The 23,720-nt window shown below is 40.8% G+C and overlaps 1 protein-coding gene across 8 annotated transcripts in view; it reads right to left on the bottom strand.

Annotated features, from left to right (window-relative positions):
• Positions 1 to 23,720, bottom strand: part of FSIP1 (fibrous sheath interacting protein 1) — a 146,233-nt gene that overhangs the window by 94,738 nt on the left and 27,775 nt on the right. For 7 of the 8 annotated variants that reach the window (XR_016280975.1, XM_089521984.1, XM_089521983.1 and 4 more), the window contains one exon: positions 9,746 to 9,880. The exons of the other annotated variant lie outside the window; for it this stretch is intronic. Coding sequence is in view for 6 of the 7 variants with exons in the window: in XM_089521984.1 (XP_089378110.1) it covers positions 9,746 to 9,880 (135 nt within the window). In the remaining variant the exon portion in view is untranslated. The remainder of the gene's footprint in view (positions 1 to 9,745; positions 9,881 to 23,720) is intronic. 8 annotated transcript variants of the gene reach the window in all.

Genomic DNA, 23,720 nt, shown 5'->3' with positions numbered 1-23,720 from the left:
ATTTAACCAATTCAGCCAATTTAGCCAATGCCACCAATTTAACAAAGTTAACCATTTTTTTAAAAAGAATTTGGTGTTTTTTTTAAGGGTCACCTTTTTTTTAAGGGTCACCTTTTGCCTTCTTGGATGACGGTTCTCCCTCTCTAGTGAAGAACTGGTCCAAGGATGTCTGCTTTTGCCGGCCCTTAAGCAGGTTCTTAAAATGGCTAAGGCAGACATTATCAAAATGGGCAATGGCATGGCTGGTGAGCACCTTCTCAGGGTGGTGCTTCTCCACATATGAAGACACATTGTGGAATTGCCGCAAAATGTCTTTAATTTCTGCCGTTGGCAAAGATGCCCCCGCAGCCTCCTCCTCCTGGCCCCTGTCGAAATGGAGCACGTCCTCATCCACGGCCGAGTGTTGCATCGCCGCCAAGGCCTTCAGGTCCTCTGTTGTCAGGTCCTCGTTGTGCTCCTCGATGAGTTCCTCCACGTCCTCGTTGTCCACGTCGAGTCCCAGGGACCTTGCGATGGAGACGATCTCGTGCACCTCTTCCTCTTCACCTGGCTCAGCACCCTCGGACTGTGACCCTTCCAAGGAAGAAGCATCAGGCCACAGCTTCCTCCACGCAGCAATCAGGTTGCGCCTGGTGATCTCCTGCCAGGCCAAGTCCACCATCTTCAAGCACACGACGATATCAAAATGCTGCTTCCAGAACTCTCGAAGGGTCAGCTGTGTGCTCTCCGTCACATCGAAGCAACGCTTGAACATGTGCTTGGTGTAGATCTTCTTGAAGTTGGCGATCACCTGCTGGTCCATGGGTTGCAAGAGGGAGGTCGTGTTGGGTGGCAGAAACTGGACCTTGATGAAGGAGAACTCCGCGAGGATGTCCTTCTCCAGGCCATGTGGGTGCGCAGGAGCATTGTCCAAGAGGAGGAGGCACTTCAAGGGCAAATCTTCTTCCTCCAGGTACCGCTTCACTGACGGGGCGAAGACACTGTTGATCCACTCGACGAAAAGGAGGCGTGTGACCCATGCGCGGCCATTGGAGCGCCACATCACTGGCAACCTGTCCTTCTGGATGTTGTGTGCCTTGAAGGCCCTTGGATTTTCGGAGTGGTACACCAACAGGGGCTTGACCTTACAGTCCCCGCTGGCATTGGCACACAACGCAAGTGTGAAGCGGTCCTTCATAGGCTTGTGGCCTGGCTGTCTCCTCTCCTCCTGGGTGATGTAGGTGCGGCGAGGCATCTTCTTCCAGAAGAGGCCCGTCTCGTCGCAATTGAAGACTTGCTGCGGGACGTAGCCTTCCTCCTCCACCATGGCCTTGAACTCGACGACGAATGCTTCGGCGGCCTGGTGGTCTGCGCTGGACGCCTCGCCGTGACGGACGACAGAGTGGATCCCGGTCCTCCTCTTGAACTTCTCGAACCAGCCACGTGATGCTTTGAAGTCCGGGGTGGCTGGCTCCTCCTGCGAAGAAGTTCCTTCATCTGCCTCCCTGCTGGCCAGGTCTTCGAAAATGGTGATGGCCTTCTCGCAGATGACCGAGGTGGTCACAGTGTCCCTGACTCGCTCCTTTTCCTTGATCCAGAGGAGAAGCAGGCGCTCCATCTCCTCGTGCTTCGGTGTCCTCTGCTTGGCAATCGTCGTCACGCCTTTCGCTGGAGCCACAACAGCTCTGATGGCCTCCTTCTGCTTGAGGACAGTGCCAATTGTCGAAGGGTTTCGTCCATACTCCTTGGCAATGTCCACCAAGCGCACGCCCCTCTCGTGCTTGGCGATGATGTCCTTCTTGTCCTCCAAGGACAAGGGAGCCCTCTTCTTTTTCTCACCGCTTGGCTTGGGAGCCATAGCTCAAGCCTAAAAAGGACAAAAGGCACAGGCACTGAGCAAAAGCCACAATTGGAAACCACCCCCACCCCCATGGTCACACTCTCTGGCCCAAACTTGCAAAAGTCCCACCCCACACTCTCAAATCATCACAGCCATGGCCAAAGCACACAAGAACACAAGCCCATAGGCCAGAAACCCAAAATCTGAAAATGCCACCCTATGGTGGGACTCTCTGGCCCACATGGGACCATGGCCAAAGTTTCAAAACCCACACTCCACACTTTGAAAACAGAAAAAAAAAACCCAGCATGTCAAGCCCATAATCCACACATCTGAACATGCCACCCTAAAAGGAAAAAAAGCCAAAAAAGGCAAGCCAGCATGTCAAGCCCATAATCCACACATCTGAACATGCCACCCTAAAAGGAAAAAAAGCCAAAAAAGGCAAGCCAGCATGTCAAGCCCATAATCCACACATCTGAACATGCCACCCTAAAAGGAAAAAAAGCCAAAAAAGGCAAGCCAGCATGTGAAGCCCATAATCCACACATCTGAACATGCCACCCTAAAAGGAAAAAAAGCCAAAAAAGGCAAGCCAGCATGTGAAGCCCATAATCCACACATCTGAACATGCCACCCTAAAAGGAAAAAAAGCCAAAAAAGGCAAGCCAGCACGTCAAGCCCATAATCCACACATCTGAACATGCCACCCTAAAAGGAAAAAAAGCCAAAAAAGGCAAGCCAGCACCCCAAGCCCATAATCCACACATCTGAACATGCCACCCTAAAAGGAAAAAAAGCCAAAAAAGGCAAGCCAGCATGTCAAGCCCATAATCCACACATCTGAACATGCCACCCTAAAAGGAAAAAAAGCCAAAAAAGGCAAGCCAGCACCCCAAGCCCATAATCCACACATCTGAACATGCCAGTAGCAAAACCCACAATCCACACTTTGAAAAAAAAAAACAAAAAAAAAAACCCAGCACCCCACAGCAAAAGCATGGTCACACTGTCTCACCCCACCCCACCCCACAAGAAGAAGGTAAAAATCCATCAACCTACCTGTAGAGAAATTCCTGATGGCCGGTCTTGATCCGAAGATACACCTGGCAAAGGCAGAAAAAGTCCAAAGGCCAGGAAAAGTCCGAACCTCAAGTGGAACCAAAGAGTCAGAGCTCAGAATATCAACTCTTCCTCACACAGTCCACAGGGCCAGACAAAGGAGCAGATCAATGGAAGCCGGCTTTTGTATCTCAAGGCAAGCCACCCCCCCAATTTCGTTAGCCAATACAGTTGATCAGCTTGATTTCGCAAGCCAATCACTGCTGCTAACGAAATTCAAAATTCGCGCCAAAGCTAACCCCTAACCCAGCCCCCTTAGGTTTCCGTTAGCCCTGGAAATCCCTGGAAAGCCTGTAGCTGCACTTTGCATCATTTGAATTTCGCGCCGAAATGGATTTCGTAACCCGAAAAACATTTCGTAACCCGAAACAGTTTTTTCCAATCCACGTTTTTCGTATCCCGAAAATTTCGTTACCCGATCATTTCGTATCCCGAGGCACCAGTGTATATCTACTCCATAAGTAGTTTATTGTTTCCCTTTTGGTCAAGGGAGCCTAGATTGTGTGTGCTCTCTAGGGCCAAATACGTGGATAGTATTACTTGATGGCAGGGAAAAGGAAAAACAAACAGCTTTTACAGTGGGCTCCACCCTGAGACTTCATCTGGGTCTGTCAGGCATCTGTTGTCCACACAGGCATCAGAATTTGTTCCTGCATTTACATATTCTGTCTTGGACATTAACAGAGGAGAAAAGTAATTTATACTGTAATCCTAAAGCCACTTTCTAAGGAGCTTGAATACAATGAGACATAAAAATACTTAACAGCTTCTTGTTATAAACACCTCAAATTCCAAAAATCCCTATCCGTTGTAGTTATAGTTGGCTTGTTTTAGTTTAGAAGGCATGGCACTTGATGGACAAACAAACAAAGCCTATATGGATATAACCCTGCAAGCCAAGATCAGTTCAGTCATTTCGGGGGCTAATGGTTTTACCTAAAGAGCAGTACAATGCAGGTATCTTTCATAGAGTAACATTTATAGGAGTTTCCAGAGAAATTCAAGTTTTAGAAATCGCTGTCATTATTATCCTTTATACACAAACTTCTTTTCAATATTCATTGAATATTCTATTCTATTCTATTTTCAATAATGTTCAACAATAAGCCCTTGAAAGCCAAGGATCTGTTAAGCTTTAGTGACAATACAGTTTGCAAGACAAAGGTAGGATCAACTGTTTCCAAGGAATTGAAAAGTGAAAGAATGTGGAAAGAGGCTATTGCAATTTTAGAGAAGAGAATTATCAGGTTGAAAATCAGAAATAAGACATGCTCTGTTTATTTCCAGTCAAATCTAACTTTTCAATAAGAATTCTCTTTCAAAGCAAGTACAAGTGTTTACTTAACCCAAGTTATTTCAAACTCAGTGTAATGCATTTACTGATAAGTATATGGGATTGCGGTATCTATACATTTATAGCTAAACATCACTTGCTAGTCATAAGTTTAAACATGCTGAGTTTTGACCAAAATTCTTAAAACTGAAAAGCATATTTAGAAAAAAAATGTTCTTATTGCAAGTGAACTTTAATTATTATCATCATGAAGACAGCAGGGTTATTCGGTATAAAAGGGGAATGAAAGAGTCTTGAAGGATCTTTAAAACTGACCAGTTTATCCCAGCATTAACTTTCTTGATCTACAGACCACAAAAGCTTATGCTGAAATACACAGATATTCTTAAAGGTACCACAAGACTCCTTTTAACCTCCCCTTTTAATTTTTATAGATAATGAACATCTTAAATATTGCCATTATATATTGCCCAACAGCCCTATTTTGCTTGCTAACCATAAAGGTGAAAAGGTAAAGGTTTGCCTTTGACATGAATGTCTAGTCGTAACCGACTGTAGGGGGTGGTGCTCATCTCTGTCACTAACTCAAAGGCCTAGAATTGTCTGAGGACTGCTCTGGTGGTCACGTGGCCAGCATGACTGCACCGAATTCTGTTACCTTCCCACCAAAGTGGTACATATTTATCTACTTGTATTTGCATGCTTTCAAACTGCTAATCTGGCAGAAGATGGGACTAGTAACAGAAGCTCACCCCATCAAGCATCACTCGGGACTCAAACTGCAACCATTCTGATCTTCTGATCATCAGAACTGGCATCTTATATACAGCGCAATTTTCTTATGAAAAATGTATGTGTGTTGATCAAAATTAAGATGTAGGCTTTCAGTCCAAAGCAATTACAAAGAAACAACCTACCTAAGAATCATCTACCTATGATTCCCAGCAAACCATCCCAGGATACTGCTGATTTCTATTTTGTGGGAATCAGAAGGAAACTGCCTTTGGAGTAGGAAGTCTTTTTTCTTGACTGGGTGTTTCACAGTGGGTGTCATGTTGATGGTAAAGCCAAAAAGGTAGTTCCAGGGTGTAACAGTGGATGAATCAGAGAGGCTTTGGATATATCTAAGTACTTTGTTGAGCTTTTACTTCAGAAATACAGAATCCTGTGATCCATCTTTCTACCTATGTCTGAAAATTGGCAGATCAATTTTGTTCCACCAGATCACTGAGCTACTCCTGGCAGTGACTAGAATCCATGTCTAAATGCTCTTAGGCAGCTTTTGTTGGGGGGGGGGGCTTCTTTAGAAACAAAACACATAACAAATAAACACATCTCCAGAGTGTTTATTTTTTTCAGCCAAAAACCCCACAGGTTTGGGCTAAAATAACAAATCCCAAGACAGATTTTAGGGTCTTGAGGAGTCCCTGGGTTCATTGATGGCTGCAGAAGATCCCCTAAAAGGCAACAAGTAGCTTGCGTGCTTCCCCTTCCTGTGCTAGAAAACCAGATCTACTATTATAGACTGAAGTCCCACACGCACCAAATGGACCTATTTACCAATGACTGACATCATTTTCTTATCCTATTTAGTCCCTATTTTGACCTTTGGGAGATTAATTCTTGAAGTTTTGCCAATGTGAACTGCTAAGATGTCATTCTTCTGTGTTAAGCCACTTTCAATAGCCTCATTCCACATGCTAGGGCAGTTCTGAAAAAAAGCAGGTAGAGAGAACCAAGACAGTTGCAGCTATATAAAGAAACTGAACAAGAACAATGAAGACAGCAGGTGAATATTAATAGTACTATGTAATCTACAGCATTCTGTATTACCATAAATTTCTTACTAAAAGTATCACAGTATATTTTTGTGCATGCAACCAATTATTTTGGTCCATTGACACGATATTGTACAACTGTGGTTTTCTTGCACATCTTCAGTACAATTAATTGATATATTTTAACTGTGTATAACAGGGTCAGCGTGGTGTAGTGGTTTGAATGTTGGATTATGACTCTGTAGAGCAGGATTTGAATCCCTGCTCAGCCATGAGACCCACTGGGTGACCTTGGGAAAGACACATACTCTCAGTCTCAGGAGAAAGCAATGGCAAACCTCCTCTGAACAAATCATGCCAAGAAAACCCCATGATAGGTTCACCTTAGGGTCGCCATAAGTCAGAAATGACTTGAAGGCACACAACCACAACAGCACAGGGCATGGGAAGCTACTGAAGACAAAATGAATATTACACACAATGGATGGAATAAAATTTTCAGCAATGTATGTGTGCACATCTGTGGAAAGTAGGCAGTGACCCTTACTGTGAAATGAGGAACATTACAAACATATTTCCATTTTAATGTGTAACCATACAAATCTCAAGAAAATGTCAAGGAGTGGCATGTTTGTTGCAGCAAAAACCATAGAATCTTACTATGTATTAAAGCTTTTTGTTTGTTTGTTTTTAAAGTGCCACGAGGCTCTTTGAGAAACCACCCAATGATTGACAGGACCTGTCCAAAAGTCCCAACACCTCACGTCATCTCTTACAGAAACTTGAATCTAAAGCACTACAGCAATTTTCTTAATACAAAGAAATGCCAACCTAGCCATAGGTTATGCAATGGTACAGGTGGTTTATTCATTTACCATTTAATAAGAGTTTCCAGCCCTATAAGGTCTTGTGGGCATCCTCTCAAGTCAGGAAAAATGTCTGGTATGCAGTAGGTTTATATGCCACAGCAGATTCCAAGAAATTGTTTCGTACTAATCAGACCTCGGAACTGACCTGTTAACATTCATTGTATTTTAATGAATCAGTAGCCCCAGTGCATTCCAAAGTCCAGTCATTGCTTATTGCAGACTAAGCCACCAAATAGCAGATCCCTGTCCTGGCTTGTATTCCCATAAATAGCAAGGGCCAGTGACCAATGGGAGGAAAGGGGGCAAAGGTCAGTGACAGAAAGAAATGACATATCCCGGATTTATTTTGTTTAGCTGCTTGCCCACTGACTTCTTAAACTACAGCTACAAGACTGACATCAGCTATTTTATCTCTGTCATTCTACTGGCAAGGACAATCACTTAGGCGTAAAATACTAGCAAAACACCACGATTGGTTTTGCTCTTTCATGTGTAAATCACATGTTAAAAGGCTAACTTTTATTATAACAGAAGCTTTCACAGATTGCAGTCTACTTCATCATGTAGAACTATTGCCAAGCCAGCATTTGAAAGTTTTCCATAATAACTGCAGTCAGTGTCCCTCTGTCCAGTATTGCCACTCCTTAAGTAACTCTGTTAATAGGAACACAAAGATTTTGTATAAAATCAACATGGACTTCTGGTTCTGATACATTTCCCACAGGAATGCTTTCAAAGAAATTATTCTAAGCAAAAACATCAAACATGGATGAAAGTGTTGAATCAGAAATGGACCCAGGGCACATACATCTGGAAGACTGTTAAAGGATCATTTGTCAGAAATTATTTGAAAACTATCCAATTAAGACTGGACTATTAAAGAAACCAAAACTGGCAAACAGTTGGTAATTCACTGTTTACACTCTGGAATGGCCTCCCTACAACAATGGAAGTCCCAACAATGGCATGGCTTTTAACTGCTAAATGCATTAAGTTGCTATATAAACTGAAGATCTGCCACTAATTTGAGAGTGGGATGGTTTTCTCTTTCAAGGGATTTCACTGTTGATTTCTGTTGTTTGTTTTTAACCTTGTGAACCACTTTGAGGTTGTATTTCATACAATAAGCAGTAAATATACAGTATTTATACACACACACACACACACACACATATATACACACACATACACACATATACATATATATGTGTGTGTATATATGCATATGTATATGTGTATGTATGTATATGTGTGTGTGTGTGTGTGTATGTGTGTATATATATATATATATATATAGGAGAAAAGTCATTTGTTTGTTTTTTTGCTATTATGATGCTTCAAGAAATGTTTCACTGTGTTTTTAAACAATGAGTAGTAAATGTATTTATATAAATACATATAGAAAATAAACATTTGTAGAACAAGATTCATTAGTCTGCTTTCTTTGCTGTTCTAGTACTTCAAGAAATATTTCACTCTAGTACGTCATGCAGACATAATGCTACACCATGGCTAAAATAAACAACAGAGGGGAGAAGTGAATTCATTTCAGCAACTGCTCCTTCACTGCAGCCGTGTGCTACACTGTGGTGATAAAGACAATTACACTAAATGATTCAAGACATACAAGAGAGGCTCTGCAACCAGGTGTTGCCTGTGGAAGTAAGAGCGTGTTTCTGTTCTCTGGCTCCTCAAATGGAGGAGGAATGGCTGGGAACCCACAACACTTCTTCTTCTGTTGCATTTATTTAATATACTGTGAGAGACTGTTGAATAAGTATGTATACTCAGGAAAGCAGTCAAAAGCATGAACAACATTTCTCCTGCTCCAGTCTCAAGTCTAGAATGCTACTACTTTAATCTATTTTAAGTAGGAGAGGGAAAAGTGTCGTCTGTGGGACCATTTAGTCCTTGGGACTCCTAAGTGTGGCTACTAAAGTCCCCATAATAAATTTTTTAAAGGCCCAATTTCTGGGTATATTTTTGTCCCCAAAATACACATTGGTTTGATTCCGCTGGCCCTCCAAAGACCCACCAAACCACAAATAAAATGTTAAATATTGACCAAAATAGTGGCAAGAAGTGATACTGTGCCACTTCAGGCACGCTGAAATGCACCAGCACAGCCCAGCAGATAGGAGCAAGGTGGAAAATAGCCCTTACCCCCTGTGTAGTTGCCCACCCTTGCTCTAAGGGCTACCACAGCTATAAGCACTTGGAAAACATTCTTCCTAACAAACATTTACTAACATTCCTAACAGAATAATTTTATTTTTCCTCCATTCTTCAGATGTCCAATAGGATATGAAGGAGCATTTCCAGAGGGAAACCAGGGCTCATGAACATTTTGTCAAAGCATCTATATGGGCACATGTATATCCACTGACTTTACTCCCTGCATAATCAAGCCATGATGTTAAAAAAAAAACTGACTTTCTCAATATTTCAGCCAGTCTCCTAATTGGGGCTGGGACTGTGAAAGCCCCAGGGTTTCCTCTATATGATTATTCTCTATCTTGTGTGACAGTGGGACCAGTTTGGCTACATTAGCAATCTATCCAAGTTGGAAAGTTGCGTGTTGCCTACAAATTACAAGGGGTTATACACCTCCATTCATTTCAGATTAACATAATTTACATTATGTTGAACTCCACATTAGAAAGGATATTCTGTCTTCATAGAGAATTATTTAGAATCAGCACTGTAATTTTGCTATTCTGTTAACAATAAGATGGGGGGGGGGGGCAAACAAAAAACCCTCCAAACAAATCTTTTCAGTTCTAATCTATACATACAGAGATTTCTTATTCTTGGAATCTATTATTATAGACTTAAACAAAATAGCAAAGTTTGGAAGACTTACAGTCCCCTCTAAGATTTTCAGCTGCTGTTCAATCTCTTTAAGGCGGTTTTGCTGATCACGTTCTTCTTTAGTGTCTCTTAAGACCTTTTCACCTGGAATTGTTTCCAGATTTCTATTTGCATAAGCCAAAGATTCCTAACAAAAGCAAATAATAATGGAATCACTGAATTGTAGAAAAAGAAAAAGAGCACATATTGGCCAATCCCCTTTCACTGGAGTAGGCCCCGCTATACACCAAAAGTTCCCCCTGCAGATTAGTCTGTATCAGACAGATTATAGAATACCATTGATAGAAAATAAATTACTGTTGGGCTGAAGAATATGGTTAGTAAAACACCACCAGCCTGGTTCATATAAATGAGTTGTGTTGTGTATTATTGCAGAGGAGGGGGAAATTCATAGTTAAATTGTAAATCTGACCTGTGGGGAAACTCCTTTTAACTCAAAGTTTGCCCAAAGTACTCTGTGTGTGTATGTGCCTTCAAGTCACCTGTCAGTTTATAGTGACTCCATGAATCCTATAAGGTTTTCTTATGCAAGGGATACTCAGATGTGGTTTTGTCAGTTCCTCCCTCTGAAATATAGCCTGGCATTTGTTGGTAGTCATACACAAGTACTAACTAGCGCTGACTCTGTTTAGATTCCATGTCAAAAACTGATCTGGTGCCTTTAGGGTATTTAGGCCAAGTTCTAGCATGGGTAAAAGAGAATGGTGGCATAGAGGTGTGTGGGGTATATGTACTGTGTGACCCTTGGTTGAGAGGAAGTGATTTTATATGTTAATCTGTGTGTTAGTCTGTTGGTGAATGGTAAGGACTCAGGGTGGGAGGAAATGCGAGGAGGTTTCGTGTCTATTTAATTAGCGATCCATTGTCTGCTGGGAAACCCCCTGGGTGGTGTTCATTTGCATTTGCTGAGTCTTGATTTTGGTGTTTTTTAGGACTAGTAGCCAAACTGTTTACTTTCAGGGTTACTTCTTTCCTGCTGAAGTTGTCCAGGTGTTTGTGGATTTCAATGGCTTCCCTGTGCATTCTGACCTAACAGATGTTGGCATGGTCCAGAATTTCAGTGTTTTCAAACAGCACTTTATGCCCAGGTTTGTTTATAACATGTTCTGCTACTGCTGATTTTTCAGGCTGGCCCAGTCTGCAGTGTTCTCGTGTTCCTTGATTCACTTCTGAACACTGCATTTGGTGGTCCCTATGTAGACTTGTCCGCAGCTACATGGTATGTTGTAAACTCCTGCAGCCATGAGAAGGTCTCTCCTGTCCTTCACTGAGAACAACATTTAGGACCAACACACAAATTAACAGACCAACACACAGATTAACATGTAAAAACTCTTCCTCTCAACCAAGGGTCACACAGTATGTATATCCCACACACCTCCATGCTACCTTTCTCTGAAGTTGCCAGCCACAGATGCAGGTGAAACGTCAGGAATAAATTCTTCCAGAACATGGCCACACAGCCCAAAAAACCCCCACAAATAACTAATAATTTTTAAATAAAACCTTAGACTTTTTTGCATAAAAGTATTCAATATTCTTGGCAAAGGATTAATTTTTACAAAAGGCTTTGAACCACTATACCATTCTTGGCATTTGGCACTATTCATCCCCCATGTTGGGGTGGGGAGGAGGAACAAACCTGTTTTAAATTTATGAGTATGAGAGGATGAACTTATTTTTATCTGATTATGAAAGGGAACAGGGGACAAAGAATAGTATTATTCATCACAGGAATGAAAGTTTCGGCAAAGTCCAGCTTCTTACTTTCCACTCTTCTCACTTGCTACCATGACATCATTTGCATCCTGAGCCTAAAGCAACTGAGTTAATATTTGGCAAATATGAGCGATCAAAGGTTCTGTCTGGCTACACATAATAAGAAACTAGAGGTCTTTTCAAAATTTGCCAAAATAAAACTATCCAAGTGTTAATTAAAGCCACATATTTATGATATAAAGCATACTTCTTTTTCCAAATAGTGTACATTTTAGGGCAAAAACATCCACTGGAATTAAAAGTAACTAGACTTAATGAACAACAGAACAGGAGCTGCTGGTTGCAGGATGTTTTTGCAGGGTGGGAGGGGGGAAACCAGTGTCAGTAAAGCCTCAATCAACAGTAATGCCAGTGAGAACAGTGCTTTTTAGAAGCTTCTAGACAGCCACAATTGCCTAGAAACAACAAATGCTTGCTTATCTAATTAGCCAGTTCTGTGCATCTCAGTGCTAATAATAGGCTTGGATAAGACTTGGATACTAAGACCTGTGAATGATGTTTTGTTTGCAGAATGGGCTGTTGCCTTCCCCTCCCCTAGGAATCCCTATTGGCATCTGCCTGCCATACTCACCAAATGCTGATTTTAAACATTGGAGGGCCATCAAAAATGGTACAGGATATGGAACGCTAATTCCAAATGAAGGTAAAGTCAGCACAGATTGCAGACAGCTTTGGACCCAAGCCAAATTCTACAAGTCTGTCCTCAGAACTATGCCAGTTAAAAAGCTGTGTCTAAATTCAAATCACTTTCAGCATTGCTCTATTCACATCTAGTCACAAGTTAATGCCCACTATATTTAATTGTGCTTACTCCCACAGAGAAAGGAGTAAGGAGGATGTGGTGTAGTGGTTTGAGCACTGGACTATGACTGGAGATCAGGTTTCAAATCCCCACTCAGTCATGAAAATCAACTGGATGACTTTGGGCAAGTCAGTCTCTTAGCCACAGAGGATGGAAATGGCAAACTCCTTCTGAAGAAACTTGCCAAGAAAATCCTGTGATAGGCTCACCTTAAAAAGGTTTTCCCTTTGACAAGGTTGTCAAGTCATGTCCGACATAGGGGGTGATGCTCATCTCTGTTACCAAGCTGAAGAGCCAGCTCTGTCAAAGACACCTCTATAATAATGTGGCCACCATGACTGAAACTAATGCTGTTACCTTCCGAACAAAGTGGTACCTATTTATCTACTTGTACTTTTACATGCTTTTGAACTGTTAGTTTGGCAGAAACTGAGACCAGTGACAGGAGTTCACTCCATCACACAGCGATTCGGCCTTGAACTGCCAACCTGCCAATCTTGCAGTTGTCAAGAGTCAGCATCTTAACTGCTAGTCACCGTGTCCTGAGAGGTTCACCTTAGGGTTACAATAAATCAGGCATGATTTGAAGGAAAACAACAACAATATCAACCCATAGAAATGTGCACGGGATAGCATTGTTAGTCTCTCTGTAACACTGGGAATTTATTTTTAGGCAGATAATATTGAGATGGGAAAAAAGATTAGTTAGAAGGCGTACCGGAAACAAATGGGCTAATATCTCATTTAAGAAACAGTCACTACATTGTACAAATTTTATTCAGTTAACTGATAATTAAACCTGCACAAAGATAGGAACAAAAAAGTAAAGAAAAATGCATATCAGCATACGTCATCTTTTAACACAGCCATCATCTTTAAAGTAGCTTTTCTACTTCCCTCTGATAAAGAAAGGCATCTCCATTAAGATGCAGCTTTTCTAAGCAGTTGTATTAAAAACAGTTCATTCATTCAGTTGATCAAACTGTTTTCAAATCAAATTCTTTCAGTCTAAAAAGGTGCTATACAGGATCCCTTTTTGTGACATACACAAGCCTCTCTCTCACACACACACATATCTATTCAGCTGCATGCTTTCTCTTGCTTGCTCTCTCCCTCACACCTTCTTACCCAGTTAATTCTTAAATACACACTCTCAATTCATGGTCTCTCTCCCTTACAGGCATGGATTCACACACATTCTCAAACTCTCTCACATGCTAATTCTCTCTCACACACATATACATATTCACACATGCGGTTGTGTATAATTGCATATAGACAAGAGAATGAATGTTTCTGTGTGACTGTGAAAAAGCGAGTAAATGAGTATGTGTATGAGTGAAAGAAAGAATAAAGGGCATGATGGAATGTGTACACTGAACATTGGCATATGTGTGTGGCTGTTTGTGAGACACAATGTGTAAAATATACATTTGTGTTATGTACTGAATTTATTTAAATAAAACTTCTAATGTGAACATTATTTCCATATAAAATGTTAAAATACTGTATGAATATACATGAATGTGTGAACCAAAGTACACACACGAAACAAACAAAATATTTTTATCCATATACTGTATTGAGCAGGGGGGCATAATGTTCACATGTAGATTTAAAGGGGGTCATAAGGGTAAACAGTTTGAGAACTATTGCTCCACACCATTTGTTACAATGCTTATAACAAGCAGGCATCAACCTACTGTAAAACTTTACTGAACAGTGCATGTTTCCAAGGATATCCAACATCACTACAGTCCACAATCTTATGCTAAAATAAACCAGCCTGAAGTGTCATAAGACTCTCTTTTTTGGATTGAAACAGAGCAGCTTGGCAGCCTGAGAACTGATACACTGGCTTAATGCTAAAGCTGTATTGGAAGTAGTAATAATTCATGAGTTTGGATGGCAATTTATGTATTATCCAAACAGAGGGAAAACATCACTGTCCGGAGTATCACAAAAATTTAGAAATTATTACTATAATTCAAATGAAAATACATATTGGGACATGCTGTGTCCAAAACTGAGATCCAAATGAACTCCAACACAGCAAAAAGGCCTGCTAGTGAAGTAGTGCAAGTAATAACCACTGTTGCAAAAAGCAGCATCCACTTGCATAACAACTAGATGCCAACTTCCCACTACAGCCTGCTGCATGAACAACTTGACACAAGAAAGATCTGAAATCAGGTGATCTGTCTGGTCTCCTGCTGGGCAAGTTTCAGATCCTTGTTCTTCCTTTGTCTTCTTTAAAATAGATGGGATTGCCCTTTAAACAGAAGACACCTGGTAGACCTACCTTGGCTTCTGTTTTACTCCAGAGAAAATAATCTATCATAGAATAGAGAATATGCATGCCCTATGATCAGGAGTGTAGCTATGGAGGGGCAAAACTGTCCCTCAGTAAGAATTCTGACTCCCCAAAATTCTAGCATTCCAGTATCTAAACATTTCAGTTGAGCATTTAGGAATACAGCTTAGGCACCCAAAGGAAAAGGCAGGCAAAGTTTCCAAGGGAACATGGGCACAGCAAATATATGAGTTCTAGAGAGCCAGCGTGGCATAGTGGTTTGAGTGCTAGAGTACAACTCTGGAGACCAGGGTTTGATTCCCACTGAGCCATGAAACCCACTGGGTGACCTTAGACAAATCACATGCTCTCAGCCGGGGAGATCTAGGAAGGCAACGGCAAATCTCCTCTGAACTAACCTTGCCATTATGCCCATGCATAATAGGATCGCCTTGGGGTCACCATAAGTCTGAAATGACTTGAAGGCACAGAACACATACACAGAGAGAGAGGCAAATGTGGAGACTGAAAGAAAACTTCATGGAAGGAAGGATTATTATGAGGGAGCCCTCCCCCTGCTCACCACAGCTACACCTCTGCTCAGTCTACAACAGGTTCGACGAGAGTTATATTAATTTCCTCCTTATACTTCTGCCTCTATTTGCTGTTAACAAACTGCTTTTAGAAAAGGTGATTCTTTACCACAGCTGATGCCTCCTCCAACAACACTGTCATCCTTCCACAACATCATACAGGCATACCATTAGCATGCATATAACAATCCTCTACTCGGCTAATTTTTGAGGAATCCAAACTAAATAAAATAGATAATTATGCCAAATGAGAGATAGGAATAACTATAGTTACTTAATTAAAACTGGCATTAAAAGAAATCAATATTTCAGAGAGGAAGAAGGTTTCCATAGATAATTTTTTCAAAGTTAAAAACAACCCAAATCATGGGGGAAAATTCTCGATCCATATGGCAGCCAAGCTGTACTCCTCCTTTAAACTTATTAAAGCCACTTGTTAAGGATTAAATACACACAAATCTTGAATATGTATATTCTTCAAATATAGTAACAAATGATAGACACCAGATTCTAAGCTGTTGATAATTACATTTTTGCACATGATGAAATATTATTTTGGGAATTGCTTTGAAATCATCATTAAACACAGCCCTTGGCAGACAAAACTAAGTATTTGGAACATATAAGATGAGAATAAACTAAAATTCATTCTAGCTAAATGGAAATAAAAACAGATGCTTTAAAAATGACAAGTATTTCAGAGTATTCACCTTTGGGAAGAGTCAGCCATTCTGACCTAGACTTGATGAAAGTCACTTGAAGTAACAGTGGTTTTTTTATTTATCTTATAGATGCTGATGGTAAACTATACACAAGACACCTACAGAGGAAACTCCTGGATTGGTTGGAACAAGAAAATATCTTAGTTGAGGAACAGGCTGGGTTTAGGGAAGGGAGATCAACTACTGGATTGATCAATGCTTTATCCTTCATAATCTAATTGAGAAATACTCTTCCAAAAATGTAACCTCCCTGTACGCTGTTTTTATTGATTTTAAAGTTGCCTTTGACTTCATTTCCCGATCCATCTTATGGGAAAGGTTGGAGGAAATGTATCTATTTTAGAAACCTATCTATTTTATTGTTTGTATGTACAGTGCTGTGCAAATCTACAGCGCTATATAAATAAAGCATAATAATAATAATAATAAACCTCAATTAATAGGAGATTTCGAATTTGCATGCTACATGAGAGGACCTCCTTGAAAGTAAGATGCTCACCATGGGGTCACTTAACCAGGGCCATCAAAACAGAGAAGGGACTAAAATAAGGATGCATTTTGGCACCATTATTATTTAATTTTTATATCAACTCATTGCTGGGCCAGCTCCAAAATGATAACTTTCACTCCCTTAAATTAGCAGGTAGAACCATTACTCTGCTTTTATATGCAGACAATTCGATTATTCTTTCAAGGACGCCTGTTGGTCTTAAAAGAGCTCTGAAAGCCCTGACTTTTTTTCTGTAAATTACCAAAAAGACTAAAATAATAGCATTTGGTTAAAAAAAAAGGAGCTCTCATTGGTTTATAGATAATCATCAAATATAGTAGGTTTTTCAGTTCAAATACCTAGGGGTAACTTTCCACCCCTTGGGAAGCAGGAAGCTCATGGTGATTATACTGGTGATACATGTTCCAATTCTTCCACACTATTGTTGCATTTATTATTATCCCCCATACATAATTTTTTTAAAAAACCATGCACTAGCTGAGTGGCAGGCATCTTCTGACATCAACGAGAATTCCATGTTTGGAGTCAGAATTGGGGTTTGATGCACCCTTTGTGTATATCTTAATCCCTGCTTCATTGTATCATAGCTTGCCAAACAGAACATGTGACAGTCCAAATACTTTCACTGACTGGAACAATGGAGAAAAACAATAGATTCATCAGGGCATTTTTCGCCTGACTGTTTTTGGTCATTAAAACAAAGTGTGTGGAATTGAAGGAACTACTTACAACTGGACAGGTAATATTGCCACACTTATTATGAGAGAAAAAAATATCCTGTCCTGATGCATATGGGACACCCAAAAAACAAACAGAAAGCTAAATTATCAGTATGCAAAGGGATCTTGTAGCACCTTTGAGATACAAGTCCGAAACAGACCTTTAGTAACCACTGGCTTGGGGGCAGCATGCGGGTGTCACACCACCCACCTAACCACGCCGCACACCACAAGTGCACCACAAAGCTATAGCAGCAGTGAAAAGGGCGCCTTTTGCCAGCTCAAAAAGGGGCAGCATTTTGCCACCTCTTTTTGAGCTGGCAAAAAGCTGGATTGGGGCCATGGAGTGTGGTTGGCGCAGCCCCAATCCGGCGCTTAAAGGGGCGGTGTGAAGTTGCCCCTTCAGGGCCAGCTGTTTCAGCCCTGAAAGAAAGTTGTAGCATAAGATTTTGCACTTGATCTACTTCCTCAGATGCAAGTCTACAAAAGCTTATTTCACAAAGTCTTACGTTCAGTTAGTCTCAAAGGTGCTATAAGATCCCTTGCAGTACTGATATTACAGACTAACACAACATGGGGGGGGGGATATAATCCTTGGTTTTGGAATCTTCCACGAGGGGCAATTATCTCTTTGGGGGTAATATTTCCCAGGGAGAAAAATGAAAACCATTTGGTGTTTCAGGAGCAGCATGTGGCCACTGGGCCACACTTTCCTCATCCATGATTTATAGAGCAACATAAAGAAACCAGTATTTGCATAGCAGTTATAGCCCAAATTGTGAGAGTGTGGAAAACAAACCAAAAGAAGTTTGGGAACTTGGTGGTAAGGGTGAAAAAAGATTAACATGAGCAATGACTTACTTAAGTTTTACTGAAGTCTTATTTAAGCTGGAGACAGGGAATATGGCTGACAGTAAAGCTGAATTCTGAGGATGAATGTCAACAGATTGTCTCTAACCCAGTAAAATATTCTATTGTCAATAGACAATATTAAATAAAAATATATGAGTAAAGTAAGAAGGATATTTGAAAACAAATGTTTACTTAAGCAGGATTCTTATTTTTTGCTCTCACAGTAAGGTATCTAGTTTAAATGTTGTGAAGAAGTAGAGATGGGAGTATCAGTCACTTGCATAAATTCTTCTCTTTTTCTTTTATTTATCTTAAATATTTCTTCATCACTTTCTTCTCCAAACAATATCCAAAACGGCTGCCTGTTCCATTCCTTTGGAATGTATGCATTGGCTCTTATTCATAAGATAGTATTTCTCTCCACCACTTGATAACTGTTGCCAGGAAACAGAAAACTGGAGTAGCACACTGTTTCACAGGTTGTCCAGAAACAATAGTTATGTGCAGCCATTGTTAGAAAGTTCACAGTAGGGCTACACAAATGACATATACCAGAACTTGAGAAAGTGTCAAATTTTCTTTTATTTTAGCCTCCTTTTTATTGCTTTGCTATTTCCCTATTGCTGTGGAATTTAGTGCAGGCATGCCTCAGTTCACAAAGCCTCTGACAAAGAAACCTCCATCCTTTCACAAAGTCTTTTTACAACAGCCCAGGCCAGCCCCTTTTTCTTATCTTCTGACTAGCTGGAAACTTTTTTGCAGCATTGATATTGAGAGGATGGTAAAAAAGAACTAGGGAAACGTGAAAGACAGAGTTTCATTCTTGTTGCATCAACATGTCCGCAGTAGATAATGTAATTAATTTTGAACAGTGGAAGATGGGGGAAAATATAGGTGATCCTACTGTGGCTGTAGGTGCTTCCATACAACAGTCAAGATAAACAGCTGTATACAAATTAATAAAAATAAAAACTTGAATGCTTGACATGCAAGAATAAGATTATGGTCCAAAACAGACTGTAGAAATAATCCAGTTTGAGACTGCTCTAACTGCCCTGGCTCAATTCTAGGAAATTCTGTGAACATTTAGTCTTCTCGGTCAGACAGCTCTTGTGCCACAATAAACTACAATTCCCAGGATTCCTTAGCACTGAGCCAAGGCAGTTAAAGCAGTCTCAAACCGAATTATCTCTGCAGTACATTTTGGACCTATATCTCTGGCTTCTGACCATGAATTTCTCTACTCATTAAGTTGATTCATTTCTACTTACTAATTCTCAACCACAAAAATGCTTAACATCTCACTCCCAGAGCTGTAGTTTATGCTGCAAAAATATTTAGAAATGCTAGCAAATATGCTTGCTCCTGCTGCTCTGCTTAGGCTTGCCATATCCCGCCTGGGGGCGGGACTTTCCCGGTTTGGGGCGGGGCCACATGGTTCCACCCTGGTTTGGCCCCTCCCCCGGGACCTCCCCCCCCCAGCAAGGCCCTGGAGGCAGCTCCAGCCCTCCCCATGGCTGTGTGCCACCCTCCCCGCCTTCCTGCCTGACTTAAGCCTAGAGAGCAGGTCTTAAAGACATCTGCCACTCAGAGCTATTGCCAGCCCACTTGGTATATATACCCTGCAAGAGGCATTACTTTCAGGTTACAGTGAGCAAAGAAAAAAAAGGCCATCAATCGTTCCTGTTTCCCTGGGAGTCTAAATGCCTCATCTTTTAAATGTCTACCACTCAGTATTGTTGTAATTCTTTATCACAGGGTCGTTTTTGAGGCCCTAAACACCTTTCCTTGTAATATGCAAATTTCTCCCGAAGCTGACCAATGGGAAAGAAGCAATCAGCCCCCCTCCACTTGGGTTGGTTTTCAAGGGCTTGGAAGGAAGAGATTTTGCCTTGCAAGTTGCTGGTAAATAATAGAAGGCTTTGGGGTTGCAAAAGGCTGCAGAAATAGTTTGACCCCCCTCCCCTTAAACATCCATGGCTCAGTGCTATGGGATTCTGGGAATTGTAGTTTCTTGTGGCACCAGAGCTCTTTTGACAAAAGGAGACTGAATGGAGGCGTTGCCTGGCTGGGGGCAGAGCCTCTTGCCAGCAGTGAGAAGGCTGCGATGATGAGGAAAAGCAGGGGCTCCTCTGGTGGTCCTGGCCACTTCCCTTGGCTCCCTCCCTCCTCCTCCTCCTGCACCTGGGGAGGCATTCTGGGCACTGCAGTTCAACTACATTTGGAGGGTTATGGGACTCAGTGTCAGAGATAGCTCTGGGGCCACAATGTACTACAATTCCCAGCATTCCCCAGCACTAACCCAGGACAGTTAAGTCACTCTCAAACTGGATTATTTCCTCAGTGTGGATGCAGCTTTGGTGAGGAACTCTGGGCATTTCAGTCCAGCATTGTTTTATTTCTGCAGTGTGTTTTGGACCAGAGACAAGGTGACCAGGCATCCTCCTCCTTTTCCAGGACATGTCCTCTTCGGTCAAATTTCAAAATGTCCTCCATTTGGATCATGGCTAAGAAGCATGGATTTATAAGTACATGGGTGTTTTTAGCTTTTATTTTTGGCCATGTCCTACATATTTTTGCTTGGGTGCCCTACATTTTGGGGTGAGGGCATTGGTCATCTTGGTCAGAGAGCTTTCCAGGAGTTAACTGCCATTCTGCTGTGGTGCTGGAACAAACCACCATTCCCAGAATTCCATAGCATTCAGGCAAGACAGTTAAAGTGGTCTCAAACCAGATTATTTCTCCAGTGTAGATGCAGCCCAAGCCTTTTGCCTCTCTTATGCCTGAGATTTCAAAGCCCAGCCTTGGCACCACAACAAACTACAAATCCCAGGATTCCATAGGATGGAGTGATGAGAGTGAAAGCAGTGTGGCAGCAGCCTAAGTGTGCTTAATGCAGTTCTTAACATGGTGCACCTCTTGCCTACAGAGTCTCACAAGACTTTTTTGTTTAACAACTTGTACCCATTAACTCCATTTCATGTCTCCTTTATTTAGTGGGGAGGAATACAGACAAAACAAGCCAAAATGAAGAAAAACCAAAGTCCCTTGACCAAAGGGTTTGGTTGTGGAATAAGCCTCTGAAATATGCAAGAGGCAATGTTAAAATAAAGCCATGTACAATGCTCAAATGTGCTGTTTGGAATGGGGAGAGGGGGGTGGCCAGAAAAGGAAGTACATTTCCGTGATCTGTCTACGAATAATGTCAAAATGTCCTCCATTTTGATCATGCCTAAGAAACATGGATTTATATTAACATTTCTAAAAAAAGCCTCAATTTTTTGCGTGTCCTCCATTTTTAAAAAATGTGTCCTACATTTGAAAATGTTGTCCTGCATTTGTCCTACATTTGTCCCGGTTTGGAGGTCCTCACTTATGGCAACCCTAGCTCTGCTACTACCTTCCAAATTAACAGAAAAGTTAATTTGCATCTAATAGTGCAGCATACTTCACTGTGCAATGTTTTAAATGCATTTTGGCATTATGTAATACGTAAATATATTCATCCACTCACGAGCTATGATGCATTTTAGCTCTAACCCCAAACACAGTGCTGTAAACACTTCCACATCTTATTCTGACTTTGTGAAGTTCACTCAGAACCATTTTTTCTAATTAGCCTTTTACACTAACATCTCTTCTCCTCTCCAAAAATAAGGCATTTTCCCATAAAACTGACCTGGCTCAATGCCCAGGAAGGATAATAATCAGTTCTGGACCAGTGACAACTTTGAGGTCCACAGGCTCCTGGGAGCATAGCAGAATTAGGCTCTTGCTTTCAGACATATTCCAAGACATTGGAATAATATGAGGAAACTTCCTTTGATACTGTTCCTCTATTTTTCTGCCAAATGATGACAGTGTGTGAAAGTCAAGGACTCAAGTAGTTTCTATTAACCTTTTGTTCAAGTTATACTGTCTTAGACGTCTTAATAGCAACCAATTGCTCTTTTTGGTTTTAACCAGAATTTGAAAAGCCACTTTTTTTAAAAAAGCAGTTATTTACAGTTATAGCCCCAGTGTCACAAAGTATTGTATTACAGTTATACAGTAATTATAAAATAATGATTCTTAACTTTACTGTCTCATGAAAGTAATGAAATGATAACTTAAATGCTACAATCCACTGGCTTGTGGAACAAAACACTTTCCTTCTGTCTACCCCATCTTCTGTCTATCCCATCATCCCCTAAAATAGAGCGCAGAGAGGCAACGTAAGGCATAACACGCCAGTACCTGAACGATGTCACATCCTGCCTGCACCATTTTCAGGCCACATGCCCAGAACTGTCAAAGTAACTAAAATCTACAGATACCACAAAAGAAATGAATGTATGCTTTGCTAAGTTACAGCCATATCCTGAATTCCACTGCAGGAGCAAGGCAGATATAAATTCAATAAATACATAAAAAAACTTTCCTTAGTGGAAAAGGGAACTGATTGCAAGCAAGCCATCATTTGTACCTAGCTATTTCAAAGCTCTGGTTTTCTTCTTTTAAATTACCAAAAAAAAAAAACCACCCACCACCATGTAAAGTGTTACAGAAACCTTATGCAGATGCTCTAGAGCTCAAAAAAGAATTTCACACTACACAAAGAGATGTTTGGATGTAGGCAGGGAAAATATGCAAATACAATAGACCCTCCAGATCCACAGGCTCCAGATCTGTGATTTCAATCAACTGAGGATCATCACACCCCATATTATTAAATGGTGGTGGTGTGAATGCAAGCATGCTGAAGTGTACAAATTCACATCACCACCATTTAATACAGTGGGTCCTTGGTATCTACTGGAGTTTGGTTCCAGGACCTCCCATGGATACCAAAATCCACAGTATCATTAAACACAATGGATAGTAATATGGTGTCCCTTATATAAAATGACAACATAAAGGTTTGCTTTTTGGAATTTATATCTTTTTGGAATATTTTCAAACCGTGGAAGCTTGACTCCGTGGATAAAAAAATCTGTGGATATAGAGCACTGGCTGTAATATGGGGTGTGATGATCCATGTTTGTTCATATGCACATGTGGTCCCAGAACCAAACCCCCTTGGATCTGAAGGTCTGGTTCCTCCCAATGTCCAGGTGTATTGTCATATCAAACAGATGAGCATGCACTGGAGGAAAAAAGAAGTCTGCAACTGAGCCCTATGAGATCACATTACGCACACAAATAGTAATTGCCATAGCTATGCTTGTCCTTTCAATATATATTTATTAAGAATATTTTTTATATCCTTGCTTTCTATTAAAGTGCTCAAGGCATTTCAAAAAGAAGAGTACATTTACTACATTCCATTAATCATTTTTATATCACATATTTTTTGTATATGTATGTAGCATTTAGGTCAGAATTCATACATAAATATTATTGTGTTTTACACTTACCAAAACAAAACACTTGACATCAAGAAATGTTCTTTTAATGGATGTAAAGTATTAGCTATGACTCAATTTCAACACAACTAAAAAAACAAAACAAAACAACCCAACACCCATTTCAAGAAACAGCTGGCAACACAACTTGCTCTTATTTGATTAACAGTAACTTTAATGTCCCAGATTTTGCCCTAAACATTGCTAAGAGGTCATGAGAGAAGATTGGTTAGTCTACCTAACAAAAATGTCATACAGAAATTCTTCCTTTCCTGGATTTTTGATTTTAAATGTTTGGTCTGTTGGTCAAAA

This window comes from Sceloporus occidentalis, unplaced genomic scaffold, assembly GCF_023333645.1.
Source record: "Sceloporus occidentalis isolate IW3139 unplaced genomic scaffold, rSceOcc1.0.p SCAF_4, whole genome shotgun sequence".
Taxonomy (NCBI): Eukaryota; Metazoa; Chordata; class Lepidosauria; order Squamata; family Phrynosomatidae; genus Sceloporus; species Sceloporus occidentalis.
This window is presented reverse-complemented; position numbering and strand designations above follow the sequence as displayed.